General features: G+C 33.8%; 1 protein-coding gene across 2 annotated transcripts in view; it reads right to left on the bottom strand.

Moving 5' to 3' along the window:
* Window positions 1–10,909: 10,909 nt before the first annotated feature.
* CHIC2 (cysteine rich hydrophobic domain 2) overlaps window positions 10,910–21,461 on the bottom strand; it is a 50,363-nt gene continuing 39,811 nt past the window's right edge. For both annotated transcript variants that reach the window (XM_008701477.2, XM_008701478.2), the window contains exons 4-6: window positions 16,304–16,360; window positions 16,078–16,137; window positions 10,910–12,341 (exon numbers count right to left, since the gene is read on the bottom strand). In XM_008701477.2, the coding sequence (XP_008699699.1) occupies window positions 12,291–12,341; window positions 16,078–16,137; window positions 16,304–16,360 (168 nt within the window). In that variant the 3' untranslated portion in view covers window positions 10,910–12,290. The remainder of the gene's footprint in view (window positions 12,342–16,077; window positions 16,138–16,303; window positions 16,361–21,461) is intronic.

The following is a 21,461-nucleotide window of genomic DNA, read 5'->3' as shown; positions in this document are numbered from 1 at the left end:
TTTTGATGAGTAAATCAGTAGCTTAATGGAGGAATCACAGAGATAACCAAGAAATTCAAGTTAACCCATCATGTCTGAAAATGTGGTATTCAGTTATAACACATTGAAGCACAGTGATAGGGGCTCCATACTGCTGGAAGAAGACAGTTAAGAAAGACAACTGTCAGAGTTCAGTAATCCTACAATATCAAAAGGCTGTATCTACACTGATGGCCGCTTCTTCAAGAAGAGAACTCCAAACTATGTTAAGTTTCTGAGAGTGCTCCAAACATTCAGAGGAAAAGCATTCATAAAAGTCTTTAAAATTCTGTGATTTTTAAAGTTTACAGTTTTATCAAAAATGTATCTAAAACTTATACTTTTTTAAAGATTTTATTTATTCATTTGACAGAGAGACAGCCAGTGAGAGAGGGAACACAAGCAGGGGGAGTGGGAGAGGAAGAAGCAGGCTTCCAGCAGAGGAGCCTGACGTGGGGCTCGATCCCAGAACGCCAGGATCACGCCCTGAGCTGAAGGCAGACGCTTAACGACTGAGCCACCCAGGCGCCCCTAAAACTTATACTTTTTTTAAACTGCTAAATTTCCAAACTACGCAAGAACAAGTTCTTAAGTCAGTGATTCTGGTTAAAGGGCTTTCTGTCAGTTAATACAATTTTAGACACGGTTAACTTCCTGCAACTTAACAGTTAACACACTTTAAATTCATATGATACATAATTTTCTTCTGCAATCTCGGCCTAGAGCCATAATGCTATTATTACTGATGCCAATAACTAAAACTGGGCCTTTCCTGTCATTTCTCAGGCACCTGCCTGTCAATTATCCTCAACTGGCAGCCCGCTGGACAGCCGGCTCCTTGAGCATAGAGTTCTTAGTTCCAACATTTCCATTCATTACATCAGCCAGCCACTATTTCCTCCACAACCCTTTCAAATGCCTTGTAACTTCACAGAACTTCCCAAAGGATAAAATGGTTCAAAGAATGACAAACTGAGGTTGAATAATACTAATCTCTAGTGAATATTAATTGTCAAACATTCCATTTTTATATTGTCACTCATTATCGAGACTGTTGATTTCTATCCATGCGGATGTAGAACTGGAGCGGCAAGTCTGTGGGGAACTGGTTTACTACAATGATGCCCAGACCACACTTCATTATCCCCACGCATTTGTTACATAAGGGAACACTACATGGAGTTTATGCGCACAATCTATGGAAAATGTAAAGTCGGGCGCACTGAAATTCATGTTGCTACACATTACAGTTAGCTCTCAGTTTAAAATAAAAAGGGAAATTAATGGTAAGGAAACAGGATATAGTTAAGTTAGCATTACAATATTCACTGTTTGCTTGGAAAATGCAATGAGAACACACACATACAAATCAGTATTTGTAGACCTGCCTTTGTAATTTAAAATGTTAATGAAATGTAAATTTTTTCAATACAAAATTCATGAATGTTCATCTCTAGGCTACATTGTGTCCAACCTTGTTGGAGTCCTTTTTTCATTTTATTAGTACCGAAAGTCCCTCATTGTCCATTTCTCTTCCATCTCACCACCACCAAAGAAAATACACTTGACAATCACAATCGGAATGGTGGCAGTAAAACATAAAATAATTTTAATTTAGAAAACAACACACCCCTTGCATTTTTTGTAACAAAATCAAGTTTTTGGGTTCCAAGCTATTCATCATGAAGAGAATGTGTTTAATTTGATGTGAAGTTGGCTACCCAGCAGTCTAGTCAGGCCGTAGAATGTTTAACTCAGGCCCTGGTAGGCTGCCAGCCATTCTAAATGTTTTCACACGGACCAGCAATAAATAATTAAACATCTAAGTCACAGTTCTCAGGTTGGGCAGTAGATAGAGCTAAATTTTCTCATTTCTGGAGATAAAAAATTTGGGGAATTTTTTGGTCCAACAATTCACTTTAGGTGATACTCTTTCAAATGCTTTCTGGAAGTAAAATAATTACTTTCAGGATTTTTTTTAATCGCTAAGTTTGCAAAAAAGACTCTATTTATAGCATTTATTGCAGGAAAGACCCCACATTTGTGAACTAGAGATCATACAGCTGGGGTTTTAGTCCTGGTACTGTCACTAACCACCTAGGAGTGCAGACAAGTGACAAACTTCCTAGGTCGTTGTAAGGTTAGTATGGGAAGGGAAGGTATCTTATCGTAACCAGAACATTTTTCAAAATATACATGCTCTCCTTTCCTCTCCTCCCAATTCTAATGTGGGTGGGGGTATAATCATGTATATTTGAAAAAACAAAAACACTCCCCAGTTGATTCTAATGCATATTCCCATAGGACACCTTCGGGGTTCTTCCAGCTTTGAAATCCCACATTTTTAAACAATAGATGTGGGGATGGCTAAAGAGCAAGACCCACTACCGACAGAATTGGAAAAGAAGGTAAGTGCTTTTCTACACACATCCTTTCTTCCAAGCTCTTTTTCCATCCTGTCAATGATTTTGATAGTATTTACAAGCATGCCATGCATTTATAAATAACCTAACTCATCTTTGCCCTAAGCAGTATACAGAACAAATACTAGTCATTCAAGCCAGAGTGGCTGAGTTCTTACACTTGCATTCCTTTACAAACCTACCTTCCAGCAGGTAGTAGCATATTACACACACAAGACTATGAAGAGCTGGTTTATCAGCTTATAAATCTTAGAATATTTCTGGTAAATTTTACCTATATGTGGAAAATAATTTCACAAAGTTTACCTCTTCAGGTCAGGCTGTCCAAGTATATGAATTCTGAAGTTTAAAGTAATGTAAAAGTCACTTTTAATGGATTAATACCAATTTGGGGGGGGGGCTCTCTATACATAATACAAAAATACTGTTTCTCACTACCTTTCACTTATAATTAATTCTTACCCATTTTCCTCACTCTTATTCTCAATATTAGGATTATAGCATGGAAGAATGGTAGCATTAATATAGAAACCACTGACAAAGACAGATTTGCCAGACGGAAGATAGAAATTCATCCCTGTGTTTTTCAACTTTAGTCTTTAAGCTATAGGTAATTAATTTTAAAAGCTTTAAAAATATTACAGGGGGGAAAAACACCCAGAAATATGGGTATACCAGGACTTTGGAATGTAAGACAAAAATTCTTACCAGATTTAGTTTGGAAATTGCAATTTTATATATGAAGCACAGTAGTTGACAAGTATCTTTTGGGAAAAACATCTAATGAAAAGGTACTATAAATACAGGAATTAAGGATTTCCTTCTCAGATGTTTTTTATAAATTTCGTATTTCCCACTGGTAGCAGAATACCTTTGGAACTTATGCTTCTTGCCCAGATCATTCAACATTAAAGAACTACTAGAGTTTTTACTGATATAATTGTTTTGACAGAAACAGTCATTTCTTGTCTCCAAATAATGAAGGCTTGTCCTTTTAACACGAGATACTTCCCTTGTGATCAATTTTAAATTTGCTCAGACTTGTGCAGCAACTTTTCTTTATAGTTTCCATTTCTAATTTAGAATGTCTAAAATTTTTTCAAGTTATATGAGTGCAGTATTTGTGCTGATTAAAAAACAAAGCCATATGCATCAATAGCAGCAACTGCCAGAACAATGTAAACCACTGAAAGTGTCTGTTTGGTAGTGCCACAAAGGTAGGTACTGCCACCGAAGCAATCACGTCACTGGGTCAAGGCCTGTGTACTTGCATTCTCCTTCCACTCAGACAGAATATGTGAGTTTTACAGTGAAGAGTCTTTGAAGTCTAGAATAGGATACCAAGTAAGGAGCATATAACTAAAATCTTCAATTTGAAAATCTAGTTAACATCCTTCGCACCTAGTGACATTACCAATAACAAATTTGAATATGCTAATCCTCACAACCAAAAGACCTGGTTCATCCCTAGGGCTTCCTTTAAGGAACATGACCACATAAGGTCATAAGGCATAGAAACCATAGCCTCAGTCACGCCCTGGGAAGAATTCAAAAGGAGATTTGGGGGTGAGAGAGAACCATGTCTTTGCCACCCGAGAAAAGAGTTTCTCACTTTTTTAAGGGCTCCATGTTAGTCAATGAGGTCATCTATGGTATGCAGCCTGGGCTCCAAAAAGTGGGTGGTCTTTGCAGAGGGAGGTGCTCACTCACTCTACCTCTGGCCAGAGCCAGTTCCTGCAGCTGGACCGAAGGCAGCCCACAGACTACACTCGGCACATTTCTTCATTTCTCACTTGAGTGCCCTTCTTTAGTTCCCTTTCAACTGCCCACTTTATATCGGCTTCATTACACCACCGCTCCATTTGTAATGTAAATTGGGAAACTCGGGGAAGTTTTTCTTTTGGCCTTGTCTACGGAAGAATACGGAGAGGTATTCAAAACGTATTAACACAAATCAATGGCACCAATAAAAGCAAAATCTCCTTAGCAACATAATCTTGATTGCAAAAGGAGAACTGAGAGCATTTAGCAGAACAGTGGCCCACATGGAATACGCATTTGTCTGGAAGAATCCAGCACAAAGCCTAAAAGAGAGATTTTGAAAAAATCCAAAATTAACTCACAGGGAACAGTTACTCTTTTTTTCAAAAGTACACAATTGGCTACATTAAATCTATCGTGTGCTTTTGGCTCAGCAACATTGTATCACACCACTTTGCAAACTGAAATTACAACACCCTGCATGCTTCACATGAGTTACAGGGTGTTTTTTGTTTGTTTTGTTTTTTGAGGTTTTTTTTTTTTCTTCCTTGATTTCTTTAGTAAAGCAAACAAAAAAGTCTCAAGAAATATTCATCTCACACACAATGCAAAGAAAATTGAATGGCTATCTAACAATATCTAAGACTGTAGGTACAAAAGGTTGGGCTATCTTTTTTAGGCTTTCTGTGCTGGGTTCTAAGATAGTAACGCCTGCCAGCAGTAATGGCATTTTTGCTTAGGTCTCCATTTGTGAAAAAGGAAACTGAATACACTTCTGAGAACTCTCATATTTTTCTCGTCAGAATGGAAAAAAGAAGTGAATGAAAGAACAGGAATTCAGAAAAAAAGGAATCAATTCTTTTAAAACTACAATATTGAGATGATTTGAGGAAACAATCCACAAACACAAAATTTCCCTCTTAATTTTTAAATGTTTCAAACAGAATTGTCCTTTTGCATTTTAACTAAAGCAATCCAGGTGATGGGGGTGAAAGCATCTTTACTGCCTAACATAAACGGAGTTACAATTTGTCTTAGAATGAAGTGTGTGCATGTGTGTGCATGCACGTACATGTATTTTTTGCCAATATGTGGAATATTTCTTAAAGGTTTGCACTAAAATCTGGGTCAATCAAGTAAAACAAAAAGTAAAAGTGTGTATGACAAGTAGTTATTTGAAACAATACAACAGATAAATGTTAAATACTGCTAAATATGTGTATTTACAGGGTTAGTGATTAAAATTATTTCTGCCTCCCCTGAAAGCTTAAAAACCAATGCTAAACCTAAATAAGATAATTGAGAACCCTATTGAAAAAGCTGTATTGGCTTTTAAAATTTAGGGACAACTTAAATAAGATCTTTGGAGAAAAAAAGATATAAGTTGTACCTTTTTTCTATTTTTCCTAACTATGTGCAAGTTTAATGAACACATAAATCCAAAAGTTTATTACGTATGGTCCCTAAACTCATATTCATAATGTTAATTATTTTATTCCCAGATGTTTGTACAGATCATATCTACAGAAGAAGTATTTGTGTGTGTATTCATTCATGTGGTCTTTCGACATCATCAGTTTGGCCAATTTCTTTTAAAGTGATTTGATCTCTAAGTACCAGGCTCTCTTTTCCAACTTCACCTAAATTGGTTTAAAATTTTATTTAATATATAGTCTTTAAAGACCAAATGCTGTAAGTTAGCCCACATTTTAAGCACAGAATCGTGTACTGAAGTCACACATTACAAGCAACTCACTTAACAACAAAAACTCAACTAGCCAAAACAAAGCAAGCAAGCAAAGTAAAAAAAAAAAAAAAAAAAAAGTCCCCTAGTTCAAATTAGAAATCCGTTTCAATTAAGATTTGATTTTATAAGACTAAATATACTGCAAACGTGAGACCAAAAACCACACCACCTTAAATATAATCCAGCTACGTATTTCTTCACAATTATGAAGGCCAACAAATTTTTATCTACTCCCCACCCAAAAGAATCTTGTTTTAACACAAATAGATGTTTGACAATGGTGTTTCTTAATAATGAAAGAAAAATATGATATATATATACCTTTAAAATTCAACTGTGTATTTTACCAAAGTTATTTTCATTTTTTTAAAATGTTACTAGACTTACCTGAATGTAACTAGAATTACCTGAAAACATTATAGGGACCCTGATCTTGGGTCTGTACAACTGCTCACCCACAAGTTTCTGATTATTTTATTTGAAAACTACTACATGCTTATTAAGGATATAGGAATAAATTCCTAAAATCCTCTTAGTGTTTTTTAAAAAACTGTCACACTTACATTATAAACGATAAATAAAAGAATATTTTATTCAAGGTAGCCTCCTCTTCTCAAAGGACATGATAGCAGAGGAAAACACTATCTAGAACAATATTTTTTCTTTAAAAAAAAATAAGTTCCATTGTAATACATAAAGAATATATAAAAGGAAGCATAAAGCTCTGTGCAATTCCCCACCATTGCATAATTTTGCCCCTTGTAAACCAAAGTGTAGGATAACAATGTAGTGACTTCTCTGAGCCAGCAGATTTCAGCACACTGCTTTCCAATCATGTCTACCTTGCTTCTACTGCCAGCTTCATAATGCTTAACTCTTCTGAGGACAAAATATCATTCATTAGCTCCAACAAATGTAAAAAGAAATAGAGACTTTAAAAGAGCTTTGATAATTTCAGTTAAAACAAACTCCTGTTTATGAAGACTTCATGGCAATGCAATGAGATTATTATAATTGCCTAATTAAATAAGCCGCTACTAGAAGAGAAAGAAGGAAGTGGTCTTTTATTAGTGCAAAAGGTTTCTTGAGGGAATAGAATGCTAGTTCCTTCTAGAACATTTTAAATTTGTATAGTATTTATGTCAAGAAAGAACTAGAACCAGTTATACTAAATTACGAACCAGCAGGAGATATAACAGGAGAGGAAATCTGCAGTTTGAGAATGTATTACAGTCCAAGAGAGTAGCCAAAACACTGATCTGTTACTTGTCTTCTCTTAAAGGCTGGCTGACTTTCTTTAAAAATAGGCACAACAATTTTGGCTTATCTGCCAAAATTAAGAATGCCTGGTATGGTTAGTTTATTGAAATATTTCTGAGATAACAAGCTGAGAAAGCGATATACGATATCTATCCTTCATAAAGAGAAAAAAAGTTAACTCTCAAATTCAGAGCACCATATTTATGAAGTAGAGATGTTATTTAAGGGGGGGGGGCGTGATTTTGCTTAAGTATCTGAAATGTAACTATATCTTAAAGGGTCTTGTTAGAAAGAAACTTTTCTCAAGTATTATATTTAAAGTCTATGTGATTTTTAATCATGCAAATCATTACTATAAATATATATAGGGAGTACTCGCTTTAATTTTAAATGCAAAATTTGGGGGCGCCTGGGTGGCTCAGTCGTTGAGCGTCTGCCTTTGGCTCAGGGTGCGATCCCGGATCCCTGGGATCGAGCCCCACATCAGGCTCCTCCACTGGGAGCCTGCTTCTTCCTCTCCCACTCCCTCTGCTTGTGTTCCCTCTCTCGCTGGCTGTCTCTCCCTCTGTCAAATAAATAAATAAAATCTTTTTTAAAAAATGCAAAATTTGATAGTAACTCCGGTTTCTGCTGACTCTGTAAATAAGTCAAAAAAGCTACTCATTCATTTCTACTTTTATATAGGACTTAGTAACAGCAAAACAAATGACTTAAAAATATGAGGTAGTCATAGTATCTTCCTTTCATGGAAAAAGATAAATGCAAAGAAGCTAAGTCATTTGATGATTCTGCAGAACATCAGAAATAACTTCAATATCAGGATTAGCATTCTGAATTTCTATTTTCGGTATTGTCTATTAAGGCTACGAACAACCTCTGTTGTTTCAATTTACCATTGTTAGAGGAAGGGGAATATTGCTTCCTAGTACACAGAATTATGACTAATCACATAAACAGAATTTAGGCTTCTCTTATATTACAATCTAAAAATCTCTGTAAAAGTACAGAACGAGATAATAACTCAAGTTTTAAAGACAAATCACCTTCACATCTCAACTTATATAAAAGGTATGTTCCTAAAAATAACATAAAGTTGACTATTATATCTAAAATATACTTAACATAGCTATTATGGGATAACTAATAGTTTGGTTTAGGATTGGCTTTGAGCCTATTCTTTCTGCCATAATACTAGATATAAATCAGCTTTCTTCAGAAATTGTAGTTTGAGAAGCCCCACATGCAACCATCCTATTATTCTTTCCTTGCAAAGTCTGGACTGATAGGGTCTGTTGAAAAGGAAAATACCAATTGTACCACTGCTCCAACGGGAAATTTAAGTTAAGAAACTTTTAAAACGCAAGTACCACCTTAGCAGAATTGAGTGTCACCCATTAATCACTTAGTGTGCTAACTCACTTTAATTGGCCTTCTAAACACCTAGCTAAGAATGCAAAAAGAATTACTACCATTTGTACTATGAGCTCTGGGGAAGGAAAACAAGATAATATGAACTGTGTCCCCATCTGGATGAAGACTCTAAGACATCAGGAGGGCAGCAACAGGACCCACACTGCTTCAGGAGGATAGGATAAGGAAAGAGGGTCCAGGACTAGATGTTGGAATTCAGTCAAAGACAGTTTTAAACAGATTGTACTTCTGATTTAGTACTACTGACCAATACTTGAGCCAAAGCAAATATTTACAGTGAAAATCAGGCATGCAGCTGAACGTTATATTGTGAAGCAGAATACCAGAAAAGTTAAAACGGTCTATGTACATAATGTTATGTAAGACTACTGTAGTTTGAACACATGCAACTGTAGACCCAGCTGTACATGTTACTATTAATATCATTCTTTCATAACCCAAGATTGATATGGAACATTGTCAAAGTTTTACACAGTTTGCCTGTGTCTACTAATATAGAGAAGCAATCAGAAATTGTCTACAAATAACACTGAAAACACATCCATGGAGAAAGCTGTAGTTCTTCCTGATTTAAAATCGTTCAATTATAAAAGCAGTTTTTCTAGTAAGAAAAGGAAATTATTGGGGCGTCTGGGTGGCTCAGTCGTTAAGCGTCTGCCTTCGGCTCAGGGCGTGATCCCGGCGTTATGGGATCGAGCCCCACATCGGGCTCCTCCGCTGGAAGCCTGCTTCTTCCTCTCCCACTCCCCGAGCCTGTGTTCCCTCTCTCACTGGCTGTCTCTGTCAAATAAATAAATAAAATCTTTAAAAAAAAAAAAAAAAAGGAAATTATTGCTTACTAGTAAAGGCTTAAACATTTCTTGATTTTAGGCCAAAATTACACATTTATATTTCAAATGAATGGAACCTAGTCATTAAAGAGTCTTAAGCATCTGATGACCATTTTATATAGGTAAGGTGACCCTCTTGTGAGCAGGGCCAGTATCTTCCTTAGAAGCTAAACGTGTCACTTGAGTTTTACTTACAGTCTTTAGGTTCTAGAATATATATTTTAACTCAGATATATAACAGTAGTGTATTAAAACATAAGCAGCTTTACAAAGTAAATGTTTCTACATAAGAATGATGGACTACCTGTAAAATGCCAGTAACATATAAATAAAGATCAGAAGTTATTCACTAAGCCTATGTAAAATCTATATGTGAGATTTTCTGCCAATAATACCTTTTCTTGGCCAGTTTTAAAAGTACCTATGGTTCATGTCTCACAAACTTTAAGTCAGAAAACAGGAACTGAAGAACAATTATCATTTTAAATATCTCCTTTGGACTAATGTTCATACAACATAGGCATCTCTGACACTTCTAATTTCCAGTAACATGGGCACTTAGACTCATGAACCAAGAAAGGATAAGCCAGAGGGCTTACTGGGGGCTACTAATAAAAGCCCAAACATGGAAATCTAACTGCTCAAGGCATAACTGGCTAATGGTAATGCCACATATTAAGCACTCATGGTTCTTTTCTATATACACATCAGAAATGTAAGAGTGCACATTTCTAAGGAACCTTAAAGCAACTGACATGCCTCTCAAAATCAGAAAAGCTTTAAAAGGATTCCTATACCTAAATACTATCATCTGTGAAAATTATCTTACATTAAAATATCCTTATGGGAATAATTTTTAAATTAAAATTTCCAGAAGATTAGTAATAGGAGAAAAAAATTATGTCTAAATAGGTACAGTTCCTCCTATAAAGCTGATCAATACAGAATTCTATAAATTTACAGAATTTTAGGTACAGAACACTGTGTTGCAGAGTCTACACAGTTAGATTTCTCTGCTTTTTCTGAATCCTGAGGCAGATTTAGCCTTCTCCAGACAATAATTTTTCACACTGAAACCACGTAGGAATATTAGTCCTTGTAACAGCATTACCTTTTAGTTCCACTACTTTAAGGTGGTAGGACACACCCTGGACACAAGGTCAATAAAGCGAGAAGTGTTTGAATTATTTGTACTTTGAGCTCTTCATAGGAAAAGTGGTTTATGAATTCAAGTTGTTAAGTGTTTTGGGGGGCAATGGAAACAAATAATTCTCAGGCGAAAAAACAAAAACACCCTAGTTTTTAAGACAGTTCCTAATGTCCAATATAGGATATAGGATTTAAGATACTAGAATTCAACTATTCAAATTTATATAGAATTACAGTACTTTGGAGAAGTACAGAGAAATACTTTTAAAAAATACAGGTATATAAATTAATGAAACTGGTATTTAAAAGATTTAATACAAGGAGAAAAGATATTGTATAGTGGTACCAATTCTTAATACAAATTAGTAAGCATAGTTTATATAATTTCAAAAGTTATTCACATTATTGCTAGATACCACAGTTGTATGGAACAAGTTCTTGACATACATTAAAACTTGTATAATTTCAGGTCTATAAAAACAAAAATTTACACATAGGCCATTCAGAAATTTAGAAAGTTTTAAAATGCATGGAGATATGTACAACAAAAGGAAGGAAAAAAATATGTATGTTTGTATATATTTAAAAGAAACGAGCTAATCTGATTCAAACTTATATGTCACATTCTCAATCAAAAAAGTATACATAACTGGACCAAAAGCAAACTAGTGGATAAAAACAGTACTAAATATGTCCTCCATTTCCTAGTAATAATCTGTTCTAAATATCAATGGGGTATTAAACACCAGCTTACTTTTAATTCTAGAACTTGTGCTTTCTCTCAAAAACCTTTCAGAAACATATATCCATTCTACAATTACGTTAGATTGGGAGAAATATTTTCCTTAGAAATTTTTAAAAGGAGTACTTCCATACTTTTCTATATAAGATTTGATAAACAATAAAAAATAACGCAAGTAAGGCCATTATTATCATTTTGATCAAAAATATACACAGACTGTAATGCTACTATATTTTGTGATCCTGAGCTCTAGTAACCATTAGGTGCATGCATACCATTCATTATTTGTCTATTCTAATAAAAATAATTTAATCTTGCCTTACTACCTCTGAAGACAGAAATACTTTCAAAAATTTTTGATAGGTCTTCATAATGTTACAGATATTTCTGCTGTAAACAGAGCATTAGGAATTGTATGGGAAAGGATATGTTAGGTTCCAAAAAGCTATTAAAGAAAACTTACTATTTTAAAATAATAACTATTTTAAATTTTAAAAGGAAGAAAAATAATACAAAGAGTGTGCTTGCTAGAATAGATAAGTAGAGCCTTACAAAAAGTGTTCTTCTATATTACGGAATTAATAAATAAAGGATTGTGTGTACCTTGGTGATAAAATAAAAAAGGCTGGCCACTTTTTATGCTAATTTCAAATGTATTTTTTTGATAATACAAAAAAGTAATCCTTGAAAATCAGAATACATAACAGAAAAGAGCACAATAACTTAAGTATTAAACATCTGTATGAAATAACTTGCAAAGTTTGACAAAAATGCACACTTAGAACATGCGGTTATTTAAAAAAACAAAAACAGAAAAAAACACCACACGATTCTGTAGAACCAATGTTATGTCACCACCAGGAGAGCACCAAGCAAGGCACCATTGGAAAGACAACATACTTGGAAAGTCTCTATAAATAAAGTAAACGCTAATCTGGTCGAAAAATCGGTGTCTTTGGTAAAAATTCTATGAGGATGACCTGTAGAAGGAGAAAAAAAAAGTTTTAAAAAGATTTAAATAAATTTTTATCTTTAAAAAATTTCAGTTCTATTCCATCACTGACAGCAATTTTGATAGTGCCCCTGAAGGAGAATGCATGCAGGGATGAATGAGGAAGGCAGCCAGAGCTAGCATTTCTTGAACTGACTACATACCAAGCGTCTCATACTCTGTGGATCTATTTAATCCTAACAACTTCTGCATGAGGTAAGTATTATCACCCTCATTTTACAGACGAGGACACTGATGATCCAAGGGAGCGTAACCCCACACACTGCGGAGTCAATATCTGAACACAGGACCACCTTAACTCCAAAGCCTTGCCCTTTCTACTGCACCATATGATTATAACCAACCCAATGTTTATTTCTTCCGCCTTCCTCCTTTTTATCTCACCCAATTCCATGGGTCTTTAGGTTCCAGATCTGCTCTCACTTTACCCTACCATGATATGTAATCTCTTGATAAAGGGTCCTTTATCTCTTTAATTTTTTAAAAAAACTCTTTTCTTCTTAAGTCAGCAATATTAAAGATTAAATTTGTTCCAAAAGACCTTTTACTATGAAACTAAAGGAAAACCAATAAAAACAAAGCACATTAACACAGAAAAGCACAAGTTGACCAGAGCTAATTTTTATTCCAAACCTGAGTTGCCTTAAACGACAATCAATTCTTTCCCTTGTTCCAACTCTGTATGAAACTGATGCTAAGCAAAACATTATCTGAACAGCTTCCAAGTTTGGTGAACTCCTCATTTTTCTTTCAGAAACTTATTCTGATATAACCTCCAGGTTTGGACACTCTTCTACATTTAGCCAAATGGCCAGAAACTTTCATTTTCACTCTTCAATTCTCCTGACTTTTGACCTCCCTCAATAAAGAAGGCTCTTCTACACACAGCTCAAAACTATTTCTCTCCTACTTTAGTTATCCTGTACTAAGCCTTCGGTGCCACCCTTTGACACTCTTCTGACCTGGTATTTGCTGACAAAATGTTCACTAGCTTCCTAGAGATTTTTATTTGAGCAGGATTCCCCTGTTTCTCAGTTTCCTCATATAATAAATAAAGGGACTGGACTATATGACAAAATTCATTGCAGCTCTAAAATTTGATGATTAAACTACCTGAGATTTGATGTTTAAACTACTTAATGAGTCAACATTCGATGGACACTTCTGTATTTCAAACATGTCCTCATCAGACAGTTTTTATAAATTTCAGGTCTTAGGTGTAGGCATTACATTTTACAGTGTTTACTACCTAATGCAAAATAAAGGCTATCTTTGACTATTTTTTAAAGACTATATCCTACAACCTCTTTTCCATCAGAAGTCACACATAGAAACTGGCCACTTGTCTTATTTTTTCTAAATCACACTATTCTACTGTATCTGAATAAAAGAAAAGTTGGTATCAAGTTGGTATTTTTTCTAGATTGTCCCCCATGTTCAAAATATAATGAAGGAGAATCATTTCCCTCTAACCAACAAGTGAAATTTCTGTAAGTTAAAGAACAGTTGAGGTCAAAGAGAAACACATGGTAAAAAGGGCCCCAATTCATTAGAAAAATGAAGCACTCTTCTTCTGTTTTGCTATCTTAACTTTTGAAAATTATTTCTTAGAGAAATTTTGATATTATGTTATTCTCCCACGCAACTATCACAGATATACATACTCTGAGAAAATTTAGAAAAAATACATTTTTGTAGCAATTTTTGTATGTTTTTCCTTTAAAAAAAAGATTTGTATTTTTAAGTAATCTTTATACCCAATGTGGGGCTCAAACCCACAATCCCAAGATCAACAGTCACATGCTCCACGAACTGAGCCAGCCAGGCACCCCTGTATGTTCCTTTCCTTTTGGACAACTCTTCTAGATATCTTCTATGATGGTATACAAAATAAAATGGCTTTAGGAAAAGTATTTATCTAAAAATTCATGATAAATTAAACTATTTTACAAACAAAGTACATAGTTCAGAATGTTTTGGATGGTTAAATTATTTTATTTCTGATTGATAAAGAATGTCATAAAAATAGGGGCGCCTGGGTGGCACAGCGGTTGAGCGTCTGCCTTCAGCTCAGGGCGTGATCCCGGCGTTCTGGGATCGAGCCCCACATCAGGCTCCTCTGCTGGGAGCCTGCTTCTTCCTCTCCCACTCCCCCTGCTTGTGTTCCCTCTCTCGCTGGCTGTCTCTATCTCTGTCGAATAAATAAATAAAATCTTAAAAAAAAAAAAAAAAAAAAAAGAATGTCATAAAAATAAACATGAATATTTGAGTGCATCTTATGAATGAATGAATGACGTTCTTATAGTTCTATCTGGAAATAACAGCATTGGAAATAACTTTCATGTTTTCCTTTCCAAAGTAAATTTAGAAATGTATCAGTATTTGGGTTCATAAATATAGCAAGTATTTTTTTCACAAAATCCTTTAAATCATCCCTCTCCCCCAAATGTATAAACTCTTACCATCTATGATGAAAGCATAAGACTAGCATTTTCATAGGTCAATCTCAAAACAAGTTCTTTGAATATGCTTTTTTAAATAAAAAAACGTATCAAGTGTCTTTCTCATCATCATAAATTAACATGTTTGATATAATAGATAATGATAAAATCTACGTTCTCTGATTCACTGAATAAAGCTGTTCTATGAAAAAAGACATTTTTAAGATACCTTTTATGTTTAAGGCTAGAAATGGGATTTGACTGATAATGAAAGAAAGGGAAAATGTTATAGAGAAAAAAGATTTTATGATAATTTCCAACTATTTAAGCACTGTTTTAATCAATCTCTTGTTCACACACACTCTCACACACATGCACACACATACATATACTATCTACGATGGCTATATTGTTTCAGAGAATAGACAAAATCTGCCAGAAGTGTGCCTGGTTACTTCACAAAGACTATGACTTTCATTTTCAACAATTAACTCTTCCACAGATCTTTTTCTTTTAATATAATAACCTTTCCATATTTAAAACAAAACACCCAAGCTCAAGGGAGAATAAATAAAAATTCATGATTTTCTGCAGTATTCTGAACTTTTCAAAAGGAGAAAAATTGTTCAAGTAAATCAAGGAGTCAGTAAATTAACTCCCATACTGAATAAACTCTAAAATTCACTGTATTCATGTGCCAATTAGGTATCTTTTAAAGAATACAGGATGAGCAACATCTCATCTCCTGCTTTACTTTCAAGATAATCTTTATAAAACAATATTCTAATAACATTTTGAAAGATTCTTTAAAGGCCACTGAGGTATGGGCAGTTAAAATCTATAAAGGCTAAAGGTTTCTTAAGCTCCAACGGCTTGGCTGAAAGGTTTTCTTCCATACTTGGAAACTTGATTAGCATTATATAAAAAAGCCATATCTGACTTGCTGCGTAACCAAAGTTGTGGTTATTCTTTATACAGCATCTAAAATTTCACACTCCATCAACACACGTTCAGGCTATTTTATCTTGGCAATTAATTTATTATTTTTCAGAACACAGTGAAGCCTTGTTTTCAAGTCATTCATAACTTTATAAATCAGTCTTGCACATGAAACCATGCATCTGTGAACCGTAGAAAATCCCTGCGCTCAGGAGATTAAGCTCCTGACACCTTTGCTGATTAATAATCATGGAAAGAATAAGATCAGAAGCAAAATAAATGATCATTTAATAGAGAAACTCACAAAACAGCCCTTTAACTTACATATTCCATCATGTTATTCGTTTCACATTTCCTTTTGCTCAGTCTCCAGTGCAAGCACAGCTAGACAAGTAGGAGAGTAAAAGAAGAAAAATGAGCTCTATTTTATTGCAGCACACAAACTAACCCATTTGTCCACCTTTCATATTTTTAGTTCAACAAAAGCATCTGTTTCCATACTGTGCAATTCAGACCCCAACAGTACGAAGCTGCTCCCTGTGGTACTCACCTTGTGGTATAACCTATTGTTTTCCCATTCTAATAACTTCTCAATCGATCTTCGTGTCTGGAAGACAAATGAGAAAAAAGTTTACTCTTGACTGGTTTTAGAAAAACTTTGTTTTGCAGCTGTTTTTTGTGTGAAAAGGATCTCGAGAGGTAGAAGACAGTGACTGAGTGAGTACATGGTGGTCTGTAACACTTTCAACATTTTAGTACTAAATAGTACCCTGAGCAGAAATGGTACTCTATTTTAATAAAGATACGGTTTTATTCTTCAGCACTGTATGTTTTTTAACTGTTTCAAACTTACTAGCCTCTGATATGAAACTATCAAAGCCTTTTAAAAAGCTAATGTCAAAAAACTAAATAAAAATAAGAATAAAAAGTTAATGCCATCTACCAAATGATATAAATTTTAATCCCCACTTCTTTCAAAAATATTTTTGCAGTACTTAAATAATGATAAAAGTTCCTTCATACATATTTTTAAACAAGCTGTTTAAATATTAGTTAACAAAATACAAATGACTTTAGGGTAAAACAAAAAAGAAAATAATTAAAAATTAATTAAAAATCAACTAGCTATCAAAACAAATTTTCACATACTTAGAAATAACACCCAAATTTAAAAGCCTACTTATTAATTATTCCACATATAAAGATTTTCAAACAAAGGGAAAATATTGCATATAAACTAACAAAAATGATACTAAAACGCTTAAATCAATACTATTGTTAAAGGAATCGACTGAGAAATTTATGTTTTAGTTCACTTGATTTTTGCAGTATCTACTATGCAGCATGAAATGTATCTTGCCTGGAAGTATGAATAAAGGAAAGGATAATTCATGACGCCAGGTGTTAGGATGAGACTGACACAGCTGCAGGTGCAAAAGGGACAGTGTTGCCACAAGAATCAACTGCAACTTGGTGCAGCTGCAGCTTCCACGCAAGGGAAGGAAAAAAGCATCTAACACTATTAACGTGCACAACTAAATGAGTACTAATAATCAAATATGAAAATTTGCATGTCAAGCAAGGATGAGAGAGGTGAAAAATTGTTAGGATCAAGCTGGTTTTTAATAGTTCAATGTTACATAAAAAATGGTTAATATTGCTTTAAAGTATCTACTGTAATCTAAGTTACCATATTACCTTTTAGCATGCTGTACATACTAAAGATACACTAGTCACATAGGTGCCAATTATAATTCATAACTACCAATGAATTACCCACTATTACCATTTTCCAAGCTTATGTCATAAAAATCAGAATATCACCTAACTCTGAGCAATAATACGCCAATGACTAATTTATCACATTACTTTTTTTGAACAGTTTTTTTTTGGCCAGAATTTTAAAGGAAAAAAAGTGCCCTTGTTAACAATGATCAGCAGACCTCACTTGTTTCTTTGTAAAGATAGCCTTTTAGAGGCAGCTCTCCTTTTAAATGAAAATAGGGCAGCAGTTATGGTCACACTTTTTGTTAATTTAGTTGCCAGTCAGCCCCAAATCAAAAGAAAATAAGGCTGCAGAGTGTAATTAACATTCAGTTCAGTCGTTTTGTCCCTTGTCTAGCCCCCAAGCTTTGTTAAAATTGCCATCTGAATGCTGAAGGCTGTAGGGAAATCGATTTGATTCTAATCGCACCATGAAAAGAACATGATCTAACTGCTTTCAGCCCTCCGTAAATCTGTACTAGGTCTTTAGCACAATGCAACTTCCAATTTAAAAAGCACTGAATGTCTCGTCAATGACTTTGTGAAGAAAAAAGAACAAGGAGCAGACATAAAAATTCCAATAGTTGTTTAAGCATTAAAGTTCATTTGCATCACAGCGAACCTGAAAAGGGCTGACCTCTCAAACCGCCTCTCAGGTCTATGAAGTTGTAGCCTTGACAAGCTCACATTGACAGAGCTCATTGACTCTGAAAGGCTACTCTATCAATGGTGAAAAATGGCAATAGGTTCTACTCTGAGCAGGCATCTGCCTGCCCACCCGCTGCTAAACCAATGGCAAAACCGATTCAAAACCTGAATCTACCTTGTAATCTTCCTTTCTAGGACTTTTTAATAATAGATTAAGATCACTATACAATTTGAGGTTTTACTTTTACTGATGTTTAAAAAGGGGGGTGGAGAATGAAATAACTAGGGTGGGGAGAACAAGCTATCCAAGTCCAAGGTTTTGTATCAATGTATAAAAAGTAAAAGCTTAACATTACATTCAGCGAATATTCATTACTCAAAGAAAAAAGTGTAGTTACCATCATCATATTTCATCACAAATTTAAACTTACGCTATATAAGAATGGATCTCATGGTGTATATGATACATACAAAATCAATTTAGATACTTGAAAATAGTTACTTTAAATAAGTCAACTAGCAGTTTTTGGATAAAAGGTAATTACAAAGTATAAACCTTAACTTCCAAAATATTTATGTAGGAATTCTGAATTTACTCTTTGCCTCTAATTAGGAGTTTAATGATAGGGTTAGGTATAATAATTGTATCTTACAATATTTAAGAACTCAAAACAAAACAAACCCTGATATGCAATATTCTGAATAAGCATCTAAATATAAAATATTTCTACATACTTGACAGTCTGGAGAAAAAGCTGTGAATTAGCAGCATCTAATCTTGCGATAAGGCTTCTTTCCTGCTTGACAGGTGAAAAAAAAGCACTTGCACGTGCAGCTTAATTAATCACTGCACTTGACATCTCAATGATTTACAGTGAGGAGCAGGTGAGAACATACAAAACCAGAAAGGAACCCTTGATGTAAGTGGAACATTTCTAGGACACTAAGGTGACAAGTATATAGATTCTAGCAGTCATTTAAAAAAGGAAAGAAAAAGAAAAAGAAAAGAAAAGAAAAGAAAGAAAAAGAAAAACTGTGACACAAATTATTTGTTAGTAACAACAAAAGCTCAAATTAAATGGAAAAAAAAAAAGCTTTAACTACCAAGAATGTTTAATACTCTGCAATTATTTTAGCTAAAAAAATCAAAATATATTTTCAAGCTTAAATACAATACCAATTTAGCAAATACTGAAAAAATATATGACACCTCAGCATTTATAAAAACTGTGTAAAAGTCTTTCAACATGAAAAGAAAGCACCTTATAATTGCAGTCATCTAGAAATAAAAGTTAAGAGTTTATGTCCACAGGGTTGTTAGATAGCTATTTCTAAAGAAATTTAAGATTCAACACTGACAAACTCTATTAATTACTACGAGACAAGCAAACCTAACCATATAAAAATCTGTTCTTGATTTTTAAAAGTTTGTATCAATCACCAAATTCAATATAAATTAAAGCAAACTAATATGCATCAGAAAAAAATTAGTACGTACAGGGCCTGTCAACACAAAATACCAAAAAAAAAAAAAAAATCATCTTTCAGTATTCTAGGCCAGTGGATTTCTAAAAATAAGTCATCTTAATTTTCCTAAAAGAATTTGGTACTTGTGAAAAGCACCAGATTGATAGTCATGGGAACTAAAAATCTTCTATTTAACTGAAAAGAACAGGGGAAAGGGCAGTGCAGGCTTCAGTGCTAGCTTCCCTACAGTGGGCCTTAATCCTTTTCAGTGTTCACACCCTGGGGGTGAGAGGACAGGTTAGTGGTTCTTTACCAATGAATCCTCAGTCCTGCAGCATAAGATGATCAACAAGAAATCTAATTTTATCATGAATTCTTAATTAAAAGGACCAAGACCACCAACTCACACCATGCAAACAAAGTAAGTTTTTAAGAAAATAATGTAATGACATTAACCTGGTCTGGAAGGGGACAGCCCCAAGAATCTGGACTCCCACCTATCTTGCTTATCACAGAGCTCACTTTAACTTTTTTTCACACATTTCTCCAACACCTTGCTAATTATAGTTTTCTCACAGGTGAAGTAACTCTAATATAGCCATTTGGCAACGTTAAAGTAAAAATAACAGAGATTTGAAAACATTTCAATTTCTAAATAAACTTACATATTAAACAGACTTTTAAGTAACAAGTAGTAGTAATAGAAGGATAGAAATCTTGGCTTCTATTTCTATTGCCCTTGATTCCTTTTAATTTTTTGACAGAATTGTGGAAATAAGTGAAAACATGAAAACCTTAATAGATGTAAAATGGCCTGGATAATTCACAAAATGGCTAATTAAATAATGATTAATAAAAAATTTACATTAGGTATGCCATGTTCCTATCAACTTCCAAAGAGGCATCTAAAGTGAGCTTACAACAGTAAAATATCTATAACGCACTTAGAAAGTTAAGTTAGTGCAACCGAAAATTAGGATTTCTTGAAAATTCAAATTTGACTTATTATGAAGCATTATTGCCATTTTTTTCCTAAATATCATGACTTTCTAAGGAATAAATTACTATTCCATATAAGCAAATTACATGTCATTAGATATAAATAAGTCATTCAAGGCAACAAGAAATCATTTAGAAAACCTTGAGTGTATTATTCCTACTTTGTTACCACTATTACTTAATAGTATACTCATTACCAATGATTCATTTATCACAATCAATTGTTTGAAAAGTGGTTTTTCAAAAGTGTTTTTCTAGAAGTTGCTAATAAAAATCAATGAAAATCTCATGAATTTTAAAGTACTTTAAAGCCAAAGGAAAAAATGTTAAATGTCCATGTTAACAAAATTTCTCTGAATTTTTCCCAAGGAAACGGCATTCTTATCAGTCTTGAAAACATAAAGATGCTAAAACATATTTATACAAGATGTATAAATAGAATATCTCGCTAATACTAATAACTATAAAAGTTCAGCTATTTAAACTTAAAATATTTAACTCAATAAACTCAAACTTTATTTGAATGAGATTTATTCATACATCATAATGTCAACGAGCAATTTCAAATGCTCAACTTCTTTTTTAAAACAAGTTTTAATTTTAAACTCCTAAATTTTATAATGCATTAAGCTTTAACTAGAACAATGCTTTAAATATATGCATAATCTCATTTTTTAAAGTATTTTAAGTATTTTCAAGTAAGAACTATACTTTCTTTTGACATCTGTACAAATTCAAATTGCTGAAATAAGGGACACAAAAATGTTTCTAGTTATAAGTCATTGGAAGGAAACCACATAAAATTTTAAATGAATTATTTTAACAAGAGA

This window comes from Ursus maritimus, unplaced genomic scaffold (assembly GCF_017311325.1).
Source record: "Ursus maritimus isolate PB19 unplaced genomic scaffold, ASM1731132v1 scaffold_8, whole genome shotgun sequence".
NCBI classification, from domain to species: domain Eukaryota; kingdom Metazoa; phylum Chordata; class Mammalia; order Carnivora; family Ursidae; genus Ursus; species Ursus maritimus.
Note: the sequence above shows the minus strand (reverse complement) of the source record. Positions and strands in the feature narration are given on the sequence as shown.